Genomic DNA, 20101 nt, shown 5'->3' on the forward strand with positions numbered 1-20101 from the left:
TTAGTGTAGTATGAATGGGAACGGGGGAGGTCTTCATGAGTAGGAAAAGCTGCAAACCTTACGAAAATACAATTAGATGTCCAAAAATTATATCGTGATTCACATTGTCCAAAGAATTGTGCGATTCTGGCCCTCAGGTCTTATATTTGAAACCCTTGCTTCATGATTAATGCTTATTAATACTTTATATATACATGAAATGATATTATACTCTATATAACTATATTATATAGGCCCACATACGTGGACGTATAAGCGAATTAGACCCCCCAACAATCCCGAACAAGCTTCAACATCAACACTCAGTCCTCTAATTAATCCGTTTGACTTCCCCTAAATTAGGAACGGTCAGTTTGACAGGACTAGCCCTTTAAACGATTCCGCTGAAGAAGGGAACAGTCCATTTCAGTAAAAAAGGGGGGTACTCCGTCACTGCCTCGTGGTTTTTATACATTTTAACACCAGAAACACATCCTGGGAAAAGACAGAGGGCTTATAAAATTGTAATAATCATGAACACACATTTAATATCACACTGAAAAACAACATTTAGTCCTTTCGCGTCTCAACAGTAAAACCATTGTTCACCCCTTCGGGGGCGCATCTATTTTTAGCATCAGCTGTTGCAATACAAAGATTAGCTACTCGGCGTATTGTTTCGTAGATGTGGGCAGTTCACTCTCGTCTGAGGCGAAAGGGCGGCGGTGGTTTGAAGTCGAGCTGGAGGATGGGGAGAAACATGTCGGTGTGAGGACACGTCGCCGTTGCGCCAGAGGGAAGCTCGTTGTAGGTGAGTGTGAGACACTAGAGGTCGTGAATGCGGGCGTCGGTGTTCCCGCGGGTGAAATCTGCCGTTAACGCGAAAGCCAACAACTTACTGTAGCCTAGCTAACAGCCACAGGATTACTTCGAGTAATGACAGCACGGCAGGCGGTCGGCGGGGATTAGCTCGCTGTAAATGAGCGTACGACCTACCGCATCACATTTGCGGAATTTCCTTTTTCAGTGCAAACTTGAAGAAAAGGATGAAGCAGCCGAAATCCGTTATTCAGGGGCGGTTACTGTCGGCGTCCTCACACTCAGGCAGGCCCTGGCTCCGTGTGTCAGACGTTTCCAGCAGGGAAGAGTCATAAACACAGTGTTTGCCTTTTCTCTTACTCTATTTCTTCATTTCCAGCAGCTGTGTACACACACACACACACACACACACACACACACACACACACAGTGGTGTCCGGCTGTGAGGCAGAAATTGTGTGCAGATTTAACCGCTGGACAGAGAGAACAGAGAGATTCTTCATACATCAAATCATAGGATGAGATCATTCAGAAGCACCAGTCAGCCTGCAGACACAGACACACACACACACACCACTATTAATAGCAAAGTGAAATCATCAGTTCATTAGGCTGTCTGGAGACAGATCCCTCTTTATCTTTTCATCAGAACTTCAGAGAAAGGCCAAACCCTTCTCCTCTCTCCTTCTCCATCTCACCCTGCTCCTCATGAGGATGATGATGGTGGGCACAGTGCTGGATGCTTTTCTGACTTTTTCTGAACAGTTTTGTGACGTTTCATGCAGGTAAATTACATTCAGATGGCTGCAGACTAGAGTGAGCGGGTGTCCAGCTTTATGTGGGACTTCACAGCCTTTATCCTCTGTCCCCGTCATGTACTGAGATGGTATCCTTCATGCTTGATGAGGTCCAGCAGTGATTCCCAAATGATTGCAACTGCACAAAAAGTGCATGAAAGGCCATAATGAGGATGAAGCTGGTCACTTGACTCCGTAGAGAAAACTCAGACCAAAATCACCTACACCCACACCCACACACACACACACACACAACTGTCAGGTCAGACTTCTGCTTGAGGGTTTCATTTACTGGGCTGAGTGAACTGATGCAAGCTAAAGAGTCAGAACTCTCTGAGAGCAACTTCGTGTCCTGTGACCCAACATAAGATGTGGACCACAGGAAGTAAGAGAGTGTATGTGTGTGTGAAAGTGCAGGTTATATGCTACTGGAGCTTACTGCAAGACAAAGTCATCGTAGGCGGTGTGCTCAAAAGTGCCCTCGGCCGACGAGACGAAATTGTCATGGATGTCGTTGCAGTTGTTTTTTGGTGTCTCTTCAGCATAAAGTTTGAAAGTCACTTAGGTCAGAATTCAGAAGGTTGAACTATGCTCAACAGTTGGTTGTATTTTATTTACTTTTAACTAAAATCAAATGAAAAGAAAATGCTGAAAATGCAATAAATATAACATCAGCTGACAAACAGCCACCTCCTGCCTGATCCTTCATCTTTAAATTCAGTGTTCGAAATAAGCGCGTTCAGGTGCTTCTGCAACATATTCAAAGTTTAGGATGCGTTGATCTATCACAAACCAAGCAGCCGTTTAAAGGAGATCTGAGACAGAAGCTACAAGTTTCTCCATTGTTTCTCTAAGGATAGAAATACACAGTGCTGTTTTCTGTGTGTGGCCACCAAGTTGTAAAGAACACAGAGAGAGAGACTGTAAAAGTGAGGAGGCGGTGTGCTTGTACAGTATCACCATCACAGGCAGAACAGTAGCTTCCACAAAAAAAGCAAACTAGGATTTATTCCTGAAATGAAAGACAATCCTCTGTGTGTGTGTGTGTGTGTGTGTGTGTGTGTGTGTGTGTGTGTGTGTGTGTGTGTGTTAAAGACAAGTCCAAATACTGGTGGGCAGTCCATGTCAGTGGATTTAAAAAAATTAATAAAATTGAGTGACAAAGAATGAAAAAGTACTTGGAAGTGAACAAAACCTTTGGAAAGTAACTTGTTTTGCCTGTATTTCTGCTCGTGGATGTTTTATTATTTCACAGTATCGAGTCTTGCAGGAAAAGCACGCCTCTGGAGATGTGCTGATTTATGGATGCACCTCTACTGAAGCCCAGCAATTACCACACACTTTAAGTAGTATTGAGATAGAAGAAACGGGAGCTACACGAGTGTAAAAACAAGCCCGAGTTTCTCTTTATGCTCATGATTTAACGGAAGAATTGCACAATTAAAATAAAAATCACAACTTTATGCAGTTTATTGAGGCTGTAATCTGCATTATTTGCAGATTATCCATCATTTTTACCATGTGAGGTATGCAAATAAGGTATTACTGGTAAATGGGGGATGTAATGACTCTTTCCAAACCAGTTTAGTTCCTACCTGGGCCACACTTCCCCAGTCTTATTTAATAATAATGGATTGGATTTATATAGTGCTTTTCAAGGCACCCAAAGCGCTTTACAATGCCACTATTCATTCACTCTCACATTCACACACTGGTGGAGGCAGCTACGGTTGTAGCCACAGCTGCAGACTGACAGAAGCGAGGCTGCCATATCGCGCCATCGGCCCCTCTGGCCAGGTAGGGTAAAGTGTCTTGCCCACGGACACAACGACCAGGACAGAGAGCCCGGGGATCGAACCGGCGACCTTCCGGTTACAGATGCGCTTCCCAACCTCCAAACACGGTCGCCCGGTTTGAAACACTTCCCTGCTCTGTCATATGATTTCAAAACCTCAAGAAGGTAATGTTGAAAACACTCGTGAGGCTGCACAACAGGACTTTCCTAACTGATGGGCGGTGACATTATAGTCACAGATACTCTCATTTTATATTGACTAGCAAGCAAATTGACAAATTTCATCACAAAGCACAGACAACGTTATATTTAATGTGTTTCTGAGATCGCCCTTCTATTTCATGAGCTGTATGCAGTGTAGTGAGCACTAAAACTGTTGCGTAATCAAATATTAAAAAAACCAAACAAACTTTAAAAGCATTTTGAAAAGTTCATCTTTCTTCTAATACAAAGACGCACTGCAAACATCCACATTTAAAGCTGCTCCCTGACAGCAGTTTGCATGCTCTGTTATGGTAACACCAAGCCGCCGTGCCCCGAAGCTGCTTTGATTTATGACAGGAGCGTGTCTCTGTACTGGGAGTGACTGACTCTGGATCAAACTGACACACATTGTTGAAAATTTATGGATTATTTTGTTTTTTCAGGCTGCACATCATCTGTTTATGCAGTTTATGTTTAAATAGGGTCACCAACAATGCTCTGAGACCAGAGGCTGCTAAGTGGTTGTGACCTGCAATCATGTGATTAGTCATTTAGCGAGCTGTTCGCACTTTGTCCTCTCAGCCGTGGGGTGTTGGAGATCTGAGCGTGAAACGTGTTAGTGGAGGAAATGCGTCGAAGGCGGGAGACTTTGATTGATGTGTTCCTGTTGGAGGCAGTCGTACAGTAAAACACCGACTGCCAGAATGAGTTTAAAGCATCTGACTGTGAAGTGTAATTATCAAAGCCTGCTGCTGCTTAAATAATCATTACTTTGAAGCAGTCTCAGCTGTGCAATAAGACCCTGGCTTGGGGATAGCATCTTACTCCACACGGAGGCTGCACGTTCTGTTTCTGTGCAGCTTTTGCTGCGTCTGCATGAGTCCAGCCTTTTGGAAAAGGTTCTGGAAATGGTGCTGAGCCAGTTCTAGCTTGAAAACAGAGCTTGTTTTTAGTGTTGATGGGCAGAGACAGTCTTTTGAAAACCATTACTCATGTGCTTCCTGGCTGGATGGTGTCAGTCACTACATATCCTTCCCAGCATCCCCACACCCCTTACACTACCCTTTCCAGAAAAGTCCTGTACTGCAACTACTCCCACCCAGTCTGTCTCACACAAACATTTTAAAGTGCCCAGTGTACATGACTGGCTGTGTGATTATTCCGCAGTCACCCCCTTAAATGCTCCCCCTGGCCCCCCACCCAGGGGGATCAGTTCACTGGTGGGAACGTAACCTGTGAGCTGACCTCAGATCGCTGTTCTCCTCCAGCTATAACATGGCTTTAACTTCACTTTTCTCTCATCTTCATTTCTGCTCTGTTCGTTCTGCCTTCGAGCTGCTTGGTTGGTAAAATGCACGGTGGTGAGGTAACACACCGCTGTGTATTTTACCAGCCAAGCAGCTCGTTCGGCCATTAAAGGCTCGAGCCACAGATATGTCCTGAACCAGTCGGCGTGATGCTTGTCCTTGGACTGTGGCGTCACCTTAATAATGTTAGCGTTTCCTGTTTGAGGATTAACACTGTTAACATGAGTTTTTTTTTTGCAGCCTGATGTTTATTATTTTGTCCCTGAGCAGGTTTGTGTATTTAGATTTTTGGCTAGATGGCAGGACAGTCACACATTATAAATGGTGGGAGCTGTGCAGTGCCTTCTCTCCCAGATTGAACAGGTGAGATCCACACTGCTGTTATTTTAAGCCGACTGATTATAGACTGTAATTTCTAATTAGAGGTAGTGGCATTCTCAGCTATTAGCTGTTAGTTTTAAGGGTTTAAAAAATCATTTTTTTTTTTAAATATATAAGCAGTTTTCTTTCTTTAACGCAGTTATTTATGCACTCTTTTATTTTCTGCTGCTCTGTGCTCTGATCAGCTGGTTGGCGTCTTTATGGCTTTCCAAACATGCACGATTGAAGGAAGTTTTTCCCAGCTTATATTAAAAAAAGAAAAATATTTGTTTTTATATAACTGGCTGTTATAAACTGTGATGCGATTAGATCATTACATGGTTAATATCGGTCGGGCACTGATTTCACCCCGTTGGGGAGTTATCTGTGGATGGATTCAGTGGCGGGCAGTTCTATGGTGAATTATTGCTTTTCCTGCTTTTTGAACCCTGTTTCTCAACAAAAAGTTAGTTTCAACATAAATAATTTTTATTCTTGATCAACTTCAGCAAAATTAAAATTTTCGAAATGGATAAGTTAAAACGTTAAAGTGGAATCTGTGTGGACTTTATCGCGTGTTTAACTTGGTGAATTATGGTTTAACACTTCATCTGATTGATGAGTGTTGATATCAGCAGTACAGTACAGACCGGGGCGTGCACTGCTGTGTTCCTTCTGTGAGTTATGGAGCTGCTTTGTTCCCACGTGAAGAGGGAAATCCCTTGATCCTTTCCCAACAGCAACTAGCCACGTCTCGAGCCCAGGGAGACTTTCTGCGAGGGCAGAATATGAGGCTCAAAACACACCAGCTTCATCCGTTTTCTGTGTAAATGCACACACCAGCAGAGTGTAAGCAGATGTGCTGCAGATTTACTGGCTGTGTGAGGGATGAGGGGGGAAAACGGCATTTTATGGTCAGCTGGGGCTGCCGAGTTCGGTGAAGACATGAGCGAGTGCTCCTGTTTGTGTCCCACAGGGTATTTACTGAAATCATAGTTGTTGTGATTTAATTTTGTCGTTTTAGGACTCGTGTAATGGGAATTACACATGAGTCGAAAACTGTAGTTGTAACGTCCAGTTAGGTGTACTTTTAACAACTTGGAATGAATGTGGGAGGAAATGCTTTTAGAACAAGTGAGAAATCAAAGGTGTGTCTTATTTTGAAATAATCTGTTAAAGGAGTGAACGACTTTCTCATGTAGCCCAGTGGGAAACTGACATGAGTTTGGGTTAGAGTTGGATTGTTAAACCTTAAACCTGCCTTCTAGGATTTCTTTAGGATTATAAACCACGACTGCTTTCTTAGCATAATTCCTCCCCTAAAATCATAATGTTATAAATACAACAGGGATGGTTTTCCACAGAGGAATGCATGTGTGATCTGAGCACAACTTTTATGTTCCTTCTTTGTCACTTAATACGAGTAGGCAGTAAACCAGCTGCCTTACTGAGACAGTCTCTCATCCTGAACTCCTCCTGCTCTGCAGCTTTGAGGACAAAACTGGTTTTGAGGGAGGAGGTAGATGATGGAGGACTGTCGCAACAACAACCTGACCAGTGAGCGAGCTGCTCAGAAATACACAAGACTGGAGAGTTGAAGGGCCTCGCATAGCTGATTGGAAAACACGTCAACACTTAACTTAGCAGTTGAAGATGACGTTCTCACAGACAGACAAATCTGTATTTAAAAAAACAAACAAACAAACAAACAAACCCTTTGATGCTAATGCTTCCCAGCCATATATTATATTATATTTTGCTACAGTTGGCTAGTTAGCATCTCTGTCCTGCAGCTGATGCCAGGTTTGAGTAAAACACAAGTAGAGTCTGTTTAAAGTGAAGTGATAACTCAGAAGTGTCAGCAGATACTGTTTTGGGTGGTTTGTAACACGTTGTCCTTGTTTTACAAATTTAACACACTTCTGTTGAACACATCAAACATTTTAGTCCTCATGTTATCACTCTCTTTTTCTCGATGCATGTTATTGTCCAAAAGTCAGGCGAAGGTTAAGGGTTAATGGTCTCTTTTGTGCTGGGGTTAAGTGGTTTGGCTAGTTTGTAATAAACAGATTCTCCACAGAGTCTTCTGTGTGGTTTCTGATGTCACCTGTCATTCTGTTTTTCTAAGACACAGATGCAGTCGTAGGGAGATGCCACCAAATAGTCTAAGAGTGAAATCAAGATGAACCTGATAAGGTTTAGATGTGAGTTGGTTTCATCGAGAACACCAAATGTATGACTGGTGTAAAAACCACAGCTGTAATGTGTGCTGTGGTTTCAGAGTGCTTCATGAGGTTATTTGTTTTTCTTCAGTCATAGATGGCTTTTAAAGTGGAATAGACACCTATTTTGTGGCTTTGACAGCCATCCAGACATCTAAACGACTAAAGAGTTTATTTTTTTGTTTTAACATCAGGAATTTGACTCAGAAATTTTTTTGCTTAACCTGGCTTGGCATTGCAAAGGAAGGAAACATCTTCCTTCCCTCCATTGTGCTGCAGGAAAGGATGGACTTTAGCCAGCTGACAGCTGTTTCCTGCACGATGGAGGAGGAATGGGTGTGTGGGTGGTAGGAGTGTTGATGCTAGTGGGTGAATGTTTCTCTTTTTTTATGCTTTTATCTCTTGCTGCAGTTTAATTAAAACTGTAAATCTGCAGGTTTCGTTGTAATGCGAAAGTCTGGTTTTAATTTTATGTGTTATATGTATTTGGATGGCTTTGGGTGCATGTTTTAATATCTTTGCAATAAAATTTCATATACTTAATGTTACCAATTAAATGACCTTGGAGCAAATTTCTCTTTATGAACATTGGAGGTGTTTCATTTCTAGCCAAAGAGAGAGTCTGGAATGATATCACAATAATAAGAACCATTTGGATAATTTCTTTTATTTATGTTGAGGAAAGCTCCCCAAACTAATGTTTGTTTTTTGTTTGTTTGTTTTTAAAAAGGGTACATCCTATTTAAAATTGTTCATTTTTTAAAAAAATATTTGGTATCTACAGATTAGCAGTGCTGGTATCATCAAATCAGCTTTTACATCAGCAGACACACTTCTTTTTTTTTCCTGTGGAAAAATCCTTTAAGTTTGAAGCTGTGTGGGGATTTTCCTGCACGTGCCTCATGTTTCAACATTCTAATGAGATTCATATCTGGGTCTTTTTTTGCTTTTGAGCCATTCCAGTGTGGATTTGCCAGCGTGCTTAGGATCATTAGCCTGTTACAAGGTCTACTTGGAGATCAACTTCAGCTTTGATACTCATGGCCTCAAATTTTCCTCAGATGCTTCCCAATACAAAAAAAACGAATAGTTGAGTCAATGACTGAGAGCTGTCCAGAGGCAGCAAAACAATCCAGAACAATAAGATTTTCTATCGTCATGCTTCAGTTACTGGCAAAACAACTCTCTCTGATTGTTCTGTTTCAAAAGGCCTGCTCTTTGTACCCTCAGGATCAAATTGCAGATTTACTCCAACGCTCTTTCTGGACAGAAAGGCCTCTTCCTGACATGAATCCCTGGCAGGTTATCTTCATGCACACTCTTAAAAGATTGCAGATGCTTTTTCTTTATAACCAGCAGTTGGAAGAGCGACCTGTAGAGCCTGGGATGAAATTCTGGGGCTCCATGGTGTGGTGGTTATTTGTCTGACATGTGAAAGATTCTAGGTTTGGGAGGGGATGACGCACAAACCCGGTCTCATGGGCGTTGGTCACTCCTAGTAATGGTTCCAAGCACAGGTAAATGGGAGGGTTGCATTAGGAAGGGCACGTAGAGGAAAATGCTAATTTATTAAAGCTCACCCGTCCTGAGCATCTGCCTCTGTCACACCAACCCTGTGCATGTCCTCCTTCATTACATCCATAAAGCTTCTCTGTGGTCTTCATCTTTTCCTCCTCTAACTTTGTCCTCAAACTGCTCGAGCCAAGCGGTCCCTCTGATCGACTCGTTTCTGGTAGGGCTGGGCGATATGGCCTAAAATTCATATCGCGATATAATTGAAGCACGTGCGGTAACGATATATATCGCGATATATTCTTTTCTTCTGTATAACATATTTTCCACACTATAAGGCGCACTTAAAATCCTTTAATTTTCTCAAAAATCGAGAGTGTTCCTTATGTATGAATTATGGTTGTGCTTACTGACCTCGAACCGATTTTGCGTGCAGAAATCTGTTAAAAATGTTTTAGTACAACTTTGGTAAGCAGCACTGCTTGATGGATTGTCAGAGCATTACGGCTGCCGTAGTGAGGAGCTTGGCGGAGTAATCTGGGTCCAAAACTCCGTCTGCTTCAGGTCCCAAAGTCAAACGAACACTCAGAGTTAAAACGGTCTAAATTATTTCATCTTTAATAAAATCATCAGCGTTGCTGCTTTATCAGGTCTAACAATTAAGTTTAACATCCTTGCGTCCATGAAAACAGAATTTATTAAATTTAACGGAGTTAGAATTTAACAGGAAGTTAGCTCGCTAGTTTACACCTAAACATTTCATACCATGTTCTGACTGAGAGATTTTTGAAACTAATTCAAACGTACAGCTCTGCTACCACTTCCAACATAAATGAAGACAGAAAACTAAACAGCAGTGGTGTTTGTAGGGTTACTGAAGTTGGACTACCTGGTATATAATGTTGTGCTACGTGATTGCTAGCAACACAGCTATGTTAGCATAACATTAGCACAGTGAAGCTGGAGGATGAACGCCAACTTTTTTTCCACTCATTAAAAGTTAACGTGAGGGATTCTGGTGGTCAGGGACAAATGAAATCGCATAGCAGGATGCTGTACACGGGCCAAACTTCAGTCAGGAGAACAATACGAGGTTAGTTATTAATATACTGCAACAACATGGGAACAGAACAGCTGCGAGAGAATTCAACATTAATGAATCAATGTTACAGAAGTGGAGGAAGCGCAGTTTTTGGCTTTCCCCATATTTCAAAAGTGCTTCATCTCTTTGCTATGACTGTCGCCTGCCATAATTTGCAGATGATAATGGTTGTAGCCGCTGCGATGCTTTCGACCAAAACAGGCGCAGCTTGATGACATCATCAACATGCGCTATCGCGATAGAGCGGTATAGTCAAAATCTCTATCGTTGGCCAAATTTATATTGTTTATATCGCCCACCCCTAGTTTCTGGTCACCCCAGATTTATCACACACATCTCCAAGCTTACGATGGCTCTGGGTTGGACTGTAGGTTGGCAGCGTCTGGGCTGACTGTGGCTGTAATTTGGGTGTTGTGAATGACGGGGCAAAGTTGGTTCCAGCCTGTGCAGATCTAATTCCATGAAGGAAGTGTGGTGCGATTATTTGTCTGCTCAGATTATTTTTAAAAAACTGTTTTAATTGTATGCCTGGAGTTAAGAGCAGTCAGTGTCACACATCAAAAACAGGAAGCGAACTAAAGCGGCTCTCTGTGCAGCGACTCAACACCACACTACAACATTTCTGTCAACTTTGTCCTCGTATGGCCCGACTTCCTCCGCCTCACTCCTGTTTCCGATTTCTCTCACCCGCTTTCCCGCTCTCCTCTCGTGACTCATTCTTTGTAGATTTGGGAGCTTCGAGGACAGCTGTGGTCTGAACTTTCTGCCACGACAGACTGAGATAGCACGGTGGATATTAAAGCTCCAGCAACAAGGCGATGCCTGATTCAAACCACATAATCTTACGACTGAGTAGCAAACAGGCTGTTCTCCTGTGGTTTAAGTGCAGAATGCCTCTGAATGATTTGATATACTGAACACTGACGCCTCTCCCACAGAAAGCTTCAGTTTAACCCCTTAATGTTGAAGTTTATTTTTATTCTTAAAAAGTAATTAGAAGCTCCAGCTGCACATCTGTGTTTGAGCCGTCATATTTCTGTGGCTTTGATGTCGTGAGACGATGTCATTCATTTAGTTTTGACTTGTGAAGCACACGCAGGAACGCTTCCCACTTAGATTTAAAATGTGCCAGCTTACAAAGATGCCATATGCACACTCTAATGGTCGTCTGTTTCACGCAGCAGCAGAATGACAGCATTTTCTTTTTTGTATTTTAGAGCAGCGGTCCCCAACCTTTTTTGCGCCACGGACCGGTTTATGCCCGACAATATTTTCACGGACCGGCCTTTAAGGTGTCGCGGATAAATACAACAAAATAAAACTAGTACCGGTACTGAAAAAAAGAAAATGTATTCATAACACACGTGAAAAGACCCAGGAAAACCGAGTTAACGATAAAAACGATAACAATAACGCTGAAAACCGATAAAAACCCTGAAAACTATACATTTCACACCTGAGCCTCAACTCTCGCGGCCCGGTACCAAACGACTCACGGACCGGTACCGGTCCGAGGCCCGGGGGTTGGGGACCGCTGTTTTAGAGGAAAGCTCTTAATTTGAAACCGAAGTATTTTTCTTGGCAGGGATTTTCCTGTGTGGTGGTTTTAGCTGCTTGCAAAGGAAGCACTCGCCTATGTTGTGATGATTGTGTGTATGTGTCTAGAGAGAGCGAGAGCTCTACCTGATGCTGCTTAAGTGACTCAATGTTCGCATGTTGATTCATGGTTTTCTTCAGTTTTTTAACTACTGCAGAATATTTTAATATAGTTATCTGCTATAAAAAGCCAGGCCAGGAAAATCGCCTTCATGTTTTTATCCTTGGTTACTTTGACACAGTCATCTGCTGTGATGCTCACACCTCACACGTGTCAGCTTTGTTTCTATACATGGATATAAAAATATAGACATGTACTGAGACAGAAATATTATAATTCTGATCATTTGAGTCAAAATTGAATCGGGAGCTTGTGAATCAGAATGGAATCAATTATAAAAATCGGCGACGATACCCAGCCCTAGCTGTAACCCACCGATGTGTAAATCCACCTTGTGTTGTCGCTGCTTTGGGCTTTCAGCCCGTGAGCACATGCCGCTGAGCTTGTCTCTCTGGTGGGTGCAGCTCTGGGACGAACTTACTGTTACTCAGCTATGAAAATAATCCAGCGTGAGCCGAGCTGAACTCTGCCTTTTGGCCTCTCTTGCTCTAGTTTTCCCATCTTTGTTTTTCCTCTTTCTGCTTTGATCTACATCTCCTGGCTGTGCTCTGTCTCCATGGTGATGTAAAACCAGCCTGGGGGGGAAAAAAATAAAAATCTTAACACATCTCTGGCTTGTTCTCCCTCCCTCCCTCCCTCCCTTTGTTGTCAATCCCTCGTCTCCCTCACTTGGTTCTGCATTTCAGCCAGCCAGGTGCGTCTCGTCAGCCACCTGCTATCCTACCTACTTCCCACCTTTACCGCCACTGTAGAGGGTAGCCATGGCAACCAGCGCCGTGCCAAGTGACAACCTGCCAACGTACAAGCTGGTGGTGGTGGGGGATGGGGGTGTCGGGAAGAGTGCCCTCACCATCCAGTTTTTCCAGAAGATCTTCGTGCCAGACTACGATCCCACGATTGAGGACTCGTATCTTAAACACACAGAAATAGACGGACAGTGGGCCATACTGGACGGTGAGTTCCAAAGAACCAGACAGCTTGTAAATCTTCTATGCTTCTTATTTTTTCCTCCTTTTGTTTCAGTCAGCACAACACATCCATCATCGTGCCACAAGTTAACATTTGTTATTGTTCTTCTTTTGCCTGTAATTACAATCCTGCGGCAGCTGTCTACACTGAGCTTCATATAAAACATCAGCTGTGGTTTTTCCATGTGAGAGAAACTGTGTACAATTCCATAATTTTATCCTTTCCCTTTATAATTACTCAATTTATATTTAAAGGATGCAAAAACACTTGAAAAACAGATCATTTCTAAATTTTTCTATCATTGAATATGTTCAGTCTTTTATAAGTGAACTTCTGACCTTTGCAAAGAGAAAATGTCACTTTGTGATGCAACTGTTACGCAAGCGTGTAGCTAAGCCATGAATGCACTCAAGATAAGGACAGTGGCCCACAGACCCACTTAGATGTACAAATGTCTTTCTCCCAGTGTGCAGCGATTGTGCTGGTGGGGGGGGCATGAAACTAAAACTCACATGTTGTAGTGACAGGACGTCCACGGTGGCTCTGATAAAAGTCACATTTTAAATACTACTGATGTTTGTGTGTGGATCAGTTTTGTTTTAGTCTGATGTATTTTTAATGAACATATGCATGTTCAAAGCGCGATCCTTGCATCAGATGATGCTCGGGGAGTATTTCGTGTACTTGTGTGACTTAAGTGAAGAGCCCTGAGACCCTTCTCAGTGTATTAATGCATTTGTCCCGACATGGACACAGTACTGGACACGGCTGGTCAGGAGGAGTTCAGTGCAATGAGGGAGCAGTACATGAGGACGGGAGACGGCTTCCTGATCGTCTTCTCGGTGACGGACAAGGCCAGCTTTGAACACGTTGACCGATTCCATCAACTCATACTACGGGTCAAAGACAGGTAGGAGCAGAAAAATAAACACTTGGACAACAAAATAAAATTTTCTTGCAAAGTCTTTTGCAGCCCCTCTTTTCTTTGTTTATCTTGGAGCAAGTTTTGCAGCTAGTTATTAAAACATGGCTTTAATAACTAGCTGACTACGTCATAACAGTGAGCCTTATCAGCTGAAGATTATACAAAGAAATGAATGCATGGTGCGCTTACTGTATCAGGGCATTATAGGCATTTGTTTATCCATATATAGGCAGTTTAAACTTTTTCAAGTTTAAACTGCCTCACTTTTGCAACACACCCTGAAAAGTGTGGGCATTTTTTACAGTGTCTTACATGAAAGCACAGAGGATAGTATTTTTTGGGTGGAGAGAATCACTTTTTAGTGTGTTGGTGACTGAACCTGTTTCTTGGCTTTGGCTGGACTGGGGGGGTTTCAGAAGTCCTCAGTCAGAGGATGGTTACTGCTAACATGGTGCCAAGCAACCTGAGAAGGTATTTAATCATGAGAAACGCTTGAAACCACTGGTGCCACGAACGTTGATTGCACTGTGTGAAAGTTGGAGGCAAGTTGTATGTAGTTTATTTTATTGAACCTTTTATTTATACTGTTAATCTCATTGAGTATAAATGTCTCATTACACCGTCAGACAGATCTGTGTCAGACGGTGTCATAAATGTGCAGTCAGGGCTGTCGGGGTCATGTTGGGTCCAAACGGAGACAAAGAACTGAAATGTTGTGAAGTAAATTTTGCCTTAGATGTCATATATAGCCTCCGATTAGGTTCCCCTTTCCATTTAAGGCACATGTTATCTTACAGAGAGTCTTGGTCTCTGTCCTAGTGTGCCCTTATTAACACAAAGGGTACGCAGTTCAAAAGGTTTGTTTGCAAAAGCTATACGAGCAGTCTCGGAAAGCACCAAAATTTCAACTGAAAGTCTGTGTGAACCACTCTGTTAAATATAGCAAAAGAGGAAGTAGTTCATCATATTCATTAAAGACCAAACTTTGCCCTCGCTGACTCGGGCCGCGCTGAGGGGTATGGTTATCATGTGATTTAAGGGCGGTTGAAGATGAAGGTCTCCTCCTTTCCTCGCTCTTGCTCACACCGACGGAACATCAGTTATTTCCAAAGCTGAAATCTGTCGTCGTCAGTTCTCGACCGTGACTGACAAATAAAACTGAGTCACACGCAGGAAATGGAAAAAAAAAAAACGGAACTGAACGAGTTGGAGTCTGTCAAAATTTGCGCTCAACAGCAGCTGATCTATCCCAAATTAAACATGGCCTATTTTTTTTAGTGTGTTAGCGTTTCAAATGCAAGCGAGAATTAGTCATATCCTCCTATGACTAAGCATTCAAGGCTGTTTGAAACATCTGTACGCATCGATAAAATATTCAGTAATACAGCGATGCATTGCATCTCGACTCTGTGTCCTTATCGTCTCAGGGAGGCCTTCCCCATGGTGCTGGTCGCAAACAAAGTGGACTTGGTCCACCTAAGAAAAGTCACAACTGACCAGGGGCAGGAGATGGCTGCAAAGCATAATGTAAGTAGTCTTTCCTTAAGCACGTGTCCCTGATGACTTATTACTGCCTACAAACAGCATCAGGGTTTTTGAATTATGCAAAGCTTTAAGTTTCAGTGTTTTCATGTTAGTCTGTAATAAACACAGGCCGTGTACGGGGGGAGAAAAGACCAGCGTTCAAGGACACAAGCAAATGGCATTTATAGGCCTGCAAGCTGCTACTTCTCAGCTTGTGTTTAGACAGGCAGCAGTTCTGAATGCGATTAATACTTAATCATTATTGGTCTTAAACCATCACAGACTTAAACTGCACATTACTGTAAACTTAAACACCTGACTGAGCTGCTCATGTTTCATATTTGTTTCCTCAGATAACTTATATTGAAACCAGTGCCAAGGACCCCCCAATGAACGTGGACAAAGCCTTTCATGAACTGGTTCGTGTTATAAGGTAACCTGAGGACCTTCAGATCTTTGAAATAAATATGTTGGGATAGGGATGCACTTTATGTAAAGATGGGTCACCACTGTGTGAAAGGCAGCGCTTCATTAAAACAGATGGAACAAAAATCATCACTGTGAGTGCAGGTTAAACCTGCAAAGGAACGCCGACGTGTTCCCGTCTCATTAAAGATGAAGTGAGGTTTGTTTTACAAGACACGAATTTCGGATTCTTTTACAAAATCCTCCCGACAACAGCGCTCTGTCCTAAAGCCGTGTGTGAGATGGTGTGGAGGGGGTATTAGTTTGAATGCCATGGCTAATCTGCACATCTGTGACGGTGCTGTTAATTATAAACTTGGTAAAAGGGTTTTGGATCAAAGAGGCATAGACGATACCAAAACACAAAACATGACTATGCAGCTCTAATTAAAGGAGTCTGATCTGCAGTCACCTATAACAAACAGCATGGCAAAGAAAACCTCAAAACTCTGGAGCAGCTCAAATCTCATATCTAGCAACAGTAAAAACGCATCAGCTGGCCATGAAGCTAAAGTGATGCAACGCAGCGCAACGCTGGACTGTGAAAGTGATTTTAGGAAGGATGAAAAAAAAAAAAAGGGGGGGGGGAAACAAGACCAAAGCCACTTCCTGTCTTGACCCGTGTAATTTCAGAAGAATTTGGTTTGCTTTGTATGTGGTCACATCCTGTTTATAAGTCTGGCCGAACACTCCGAAGGGCGACAAGTAATCCCTCTCGTGGTGTCGGGGCTTCGTGCTCGTTACACAGCAGTAGAGTGCGTTCTCTCACACTTTATTAAAAAAAAAAAGATTACTAGACTTGTGGAAAGCTCTTATTGTGCGTTTGCCAGCTTGTAGCTGACTCATGAGAAAACTCTTCCTTTGCAACACATTTGGAGCTTGATGAATCAACACTGCCCTCCTGTGGTCATACTTTAGACATCCAGTCACCAGGGAGGTTTACAGAATATTGAATGATCTGCCCTGAGCACTCATGAAATGCTAAACTTAATCAGCAACAGCCAGTGCGTTGATTTATGGATTTATGGGTTCTTTTATAGCAGTGGACTCGGCTCTGTCTCGTTTCTGGAGACATGAGAACAGGAAAACATTAGACACACAAGCCTGGAGCTCAGTAAAAACAGTGCAAAGGTTATAAAAAGAGTTTTATTGAAGGGGCGTAATGTACTAGTTCAGGGTGATCATTGCAATTATCTGCTGTTCTTAAATTTGATTCCCACTACTCAGCGTCAGAAATGGAAATCAAAAGTAAAACTTGGGAAACTGACCTTGTGGGTAAAATTTGGAGATTAAAATGACGATTTCCTGAGCTGGAGAAAAATGATCATTTATATGAGATAATTATAAAGTACAAAGTTAAAGTTTTGCTTTCAAATGATTAAAAAAGAGGTTTATGCCTTTTCTTCTTCTTTTTTGCTGCCTGCAGACAACAGGTCCCAGAGAGGAACCAGAAGAAGAAAAAGAAGATGAAGTGGAGGGCGGAGCGTTCCACGGCCTCCCACAGGTTCCACTGCACCATATTGTGACCAAGCTCATCATCTCCATCATCTATCACACGCGCACACACACACGCACACACATACCAACAAACCTTTGGATGTCAGGGAACTCCCCAGCAGTGGTCAAACTACGGGAGCACAAAAGGGACTGGGGGTTGGTTGAGGAATGACTCGATGGATCCAGGAAGGATGAAATTGATCTGAAATGTTGGACTCGGCCCCTCACGATGCCTCGGACTGAGTGCTACGCCTGCCCCCCTCACTATATGGTCCTTTTCAAAGGTTTTTCTTCTTTCTTTGAGAACCTCTCCCCATCTGTACTCGTCCCTGAAATACATAGTTATCTAATTTATGAACTTACTATGAAACGTGGCACAAGACGACAAACTGTCCGGGAAAGACAGAGGTCAGAATCACCTTGGACTTGGAACCTTTTGTCCTCTTGAGCAAGGGAAGGAAAAGCAGCGGTGTTTGTGGTTTTGATTCCCAGCAGTCTGTCCCCACGCACCTTCAATTCCGGTGGGAAAAGCTCCGACGTGATGCCCGACTAGGCCGGCTTTGGATCTCTGTTCTCTTTCTGCAGAGCGGACGAAGCCGAGAGTGGTGACAATAGATGTTGTGCAGTGTCGTCGATAAGTGGACGGTGAGCCCAGTGAGTATAGTGAGCGTGAACATTGTGGTGATGTGGTTTGGAAATGTCAGTTTGGAGGGCGGCGAGAGGGCAAGTGAAAGAAACGTGTCATATGTGTCAGTGAATGCTACGAGCAGATCAGCAAGTGTTTGATTATTGTTAAAGAGAATACTGAGACCGGTTGGCGTGACGGTCTGTTAAAGGCCCTGTTTACACTCTTACGCGGGACTAGTTTCTCACGTGCAAACAGACGGCACCAGGAGCCACTTTGTCTCTAAGTGTTTGACGGTTGGTTCGGTTGCCTCTTCAGTCGTCGTCGTCGGTAACGAGTGCAATCTGTTAAGTACTGTACGATCAGCTGTCCTGATACTTTTCTTTTCCTCCCATGTTTTTATAGCTGAAATATTACAGACAAATATGATTATATTTGATATTAAAAACACAAACTGTGGCAATGTAAACAGATTCAGTGCTGTTTTACAGAAGCTCTCCAGGAAAGTCTTAATGAAATAGAATAAGGGATAACGAGAGCTTCGTGATTTGCACTGGCCACTAACCAAAACCATGTGATGTCACTTTATTTCAGTCTAGAGGCTGTTCAGACTGCACCACTGAATTCAGGACTACGTCATAAGATAAATCTGTGTGGGGGGTAAAAACGGTAACCTGGGAATGTGTCGGCGGCGCGGCGCTCCCAGGGCTGAAAGCCATGTTAGCTTAGCCACAGACCACGGTTAGGTGTAGGGAAACTGCACACTAGAAGCAACAACACGCTCAGTGACTCGGTGCTCGTGGTCGTGGGGTGGATAGGAATGTACAGTTTAATAATCTACGAAATGGCTCGTACTGTTAACGCACTAAAGTTTCAGCTGACACTTTGCTCTCTGGATGAATACGGACTCTTGAAGGAAGGAGTGCATCTTTTTTTTCTTTTTTTTTTTCTTTTTGCACTTTTAATACGATTTCTCACTTTCCTATTGGCATGTTGTTTTCTTTCTGAATCAGTAATAGAAGCGAGGAGCACGGTAACAACGTCTGAATGTAAAAATAGGGAAAACGAAGCGAGCTGATAGGTGTCGTAACGCTGTGTGCCTGTTGCCTCCGTGGTGATTGTAACAGAGTAAAACTAGGATGGGACTAAAAATATTCAAAAGGTATTTAAAAAAACGTTGTGCGGTATTCAGTTTTGAATTTAAGAAGGCTGCCTGTGAAAAATCATTTATTAAATGACAAATTCACCTGAGCGTGGAAGTGGGAATCGCCCTCTGCAAAAGGAGGAATACAACATTGACAGTAATGATCGACATTTACTGATCAGGAGGTTCCAGAAAAGGACTCCAGCTATTACAGAAGCAACAGACTCCAGGAAAAAAGAAGAAAAACCGAATGTGTTGAAAATGTTGCATCATGTGTGTTTGATACCATTTTGTATTATTGATATGAATCTTGTGTGTTTTATAAGGAATTAAATAATTTATTACTGTCTGTTACCTCAGTGTGTCCCAGACCTGGACAAAAAAAAAAAAAGCTCCCCGCTGTGTTTGTTTGTTTGTTTTTTATCTTGGAGATTCTTCACATTTGAGTCTCATATTTTGGACCAAGATGAAAAACCTGTTTGGTCCTGAGCTGAAAAGGCATAAGGAGCTCTGCTTTACTGGGTCCAAGAAATTTTCAAATTTCCTGGTGAGGCTCGTGCTAAACTAAGCGAACTACCTGCTGGTATCTGTTTTTTGTCCAGAAACATTTATTGATTGCTGCCTTTCTCGGGTTGATCAAAATCCCTGAGGAATCCTGAAAGGGCGATTGTGAGTAAATGAAGAGCTTCTGTTTAAATTATGTAACTGATTTCAGTTTTATACATCCTGAAACTTAAGTGAATGAAGGTGGAAACTTTTACATTTGGTTTGCAAAAAAGGAGTTTTCACAAGTTGTGTAACGTGTTTTTTGGCAGGTCTGTTGTGTTCTAACTGGCTGTGTCAGACTGAGGCGCTAGACGAGGCACGATCTGTGGCCTTCTTCTCTAGCCTCAGGGGTCGATTATATTTCAATAAAAAAATAAAAAATAAATAACAGGATTGTGATTTATCTTTTTAGACACTTTTTGGGTGGGTGGGATGGATCCGTAGAATATGCAGTACTCTCCTGATCATGTGATCAGAGTGGCGTTCAGCGGCTGCTCGTGTTTCCTGTCGCCTTGCTCGCTCAGCAGAAGCTCCCCTCATTAATCTTCAGAGACGTCACACTCCATCGACTTCAACTGTGAGAATGCTGAAA

The 20101-nt window shown here is 42.7% G+C and overlaps 1 protein-coding gene across 1 annotated transcript; it reads left to right on the forward strand.

Annotated features, from left to right (window-relative positions):
• Positions 1-612: 612 nt before the first annotated feature.
• Positions 613-19897, forward strand: mrasa (muscle RAS oncogene homolog a). Its single transcript, XM_084907611.1, has 6 exons — positions 613-790; positions 12501-12768; positions 13540-13693; positions 15136-15235; positions 15586-15665; positions 17124-19897. Exons 2-6 carry the CDS (start codon positions 12576-12578, stop codon positions 17221-17223), a joined length of 627 nt encoding a protein of 208 aa, XP_084763737.1. The 5' UTR covers positions 613-790; positions 12501-12575; the 3' UTR covers positions 17224-19897.
• The last annotated feature ends 204 nt before the right edge of the window (positions 19898-20101 follow it).

Source organism: Perissodus microlepis, chromosome 16 (assembly GCF_051167445.1).
Source record: "Perissodus microlepis isolate ML-2025 ecotype Zambia chromosome 16, ASM5116744v1, whole genome shotgun sequence".
Lineage (NCBI taxonomy): Eukaryota > Metazoa > Chordata > Actinopteri > Cichliformes > Cichlidae > Perissodus > Perissodus microlepis.

What these genes read in the sequence shown, in the direction of transcription:
- mrasa (XM_084907611.1), top strand. Translation starts at nt 12,576, where the DNA reads ATGGCAACCAGCGCCGTGCCAAGTGACAACCTGCCAACGTACAAGCTG. An exon ending in ACAGTGGGCCATACTGGACG is followed by an intron (nt 12,769 to 13,539) that starts GTGAGTTCCAAA and finishes ACATGGACACAG; the next exon opens with TACTGGACACGGCTGGTCAG. An exon ending in ATACTACGGGTCAAAGACAG is followed by an intron (nt 13,694 to 15,135) that starts GTAGGAGCAGAA and finishes TTATCGTCTCAG; the next exon opens with GGAGGCCTTCCCCATGGTGC.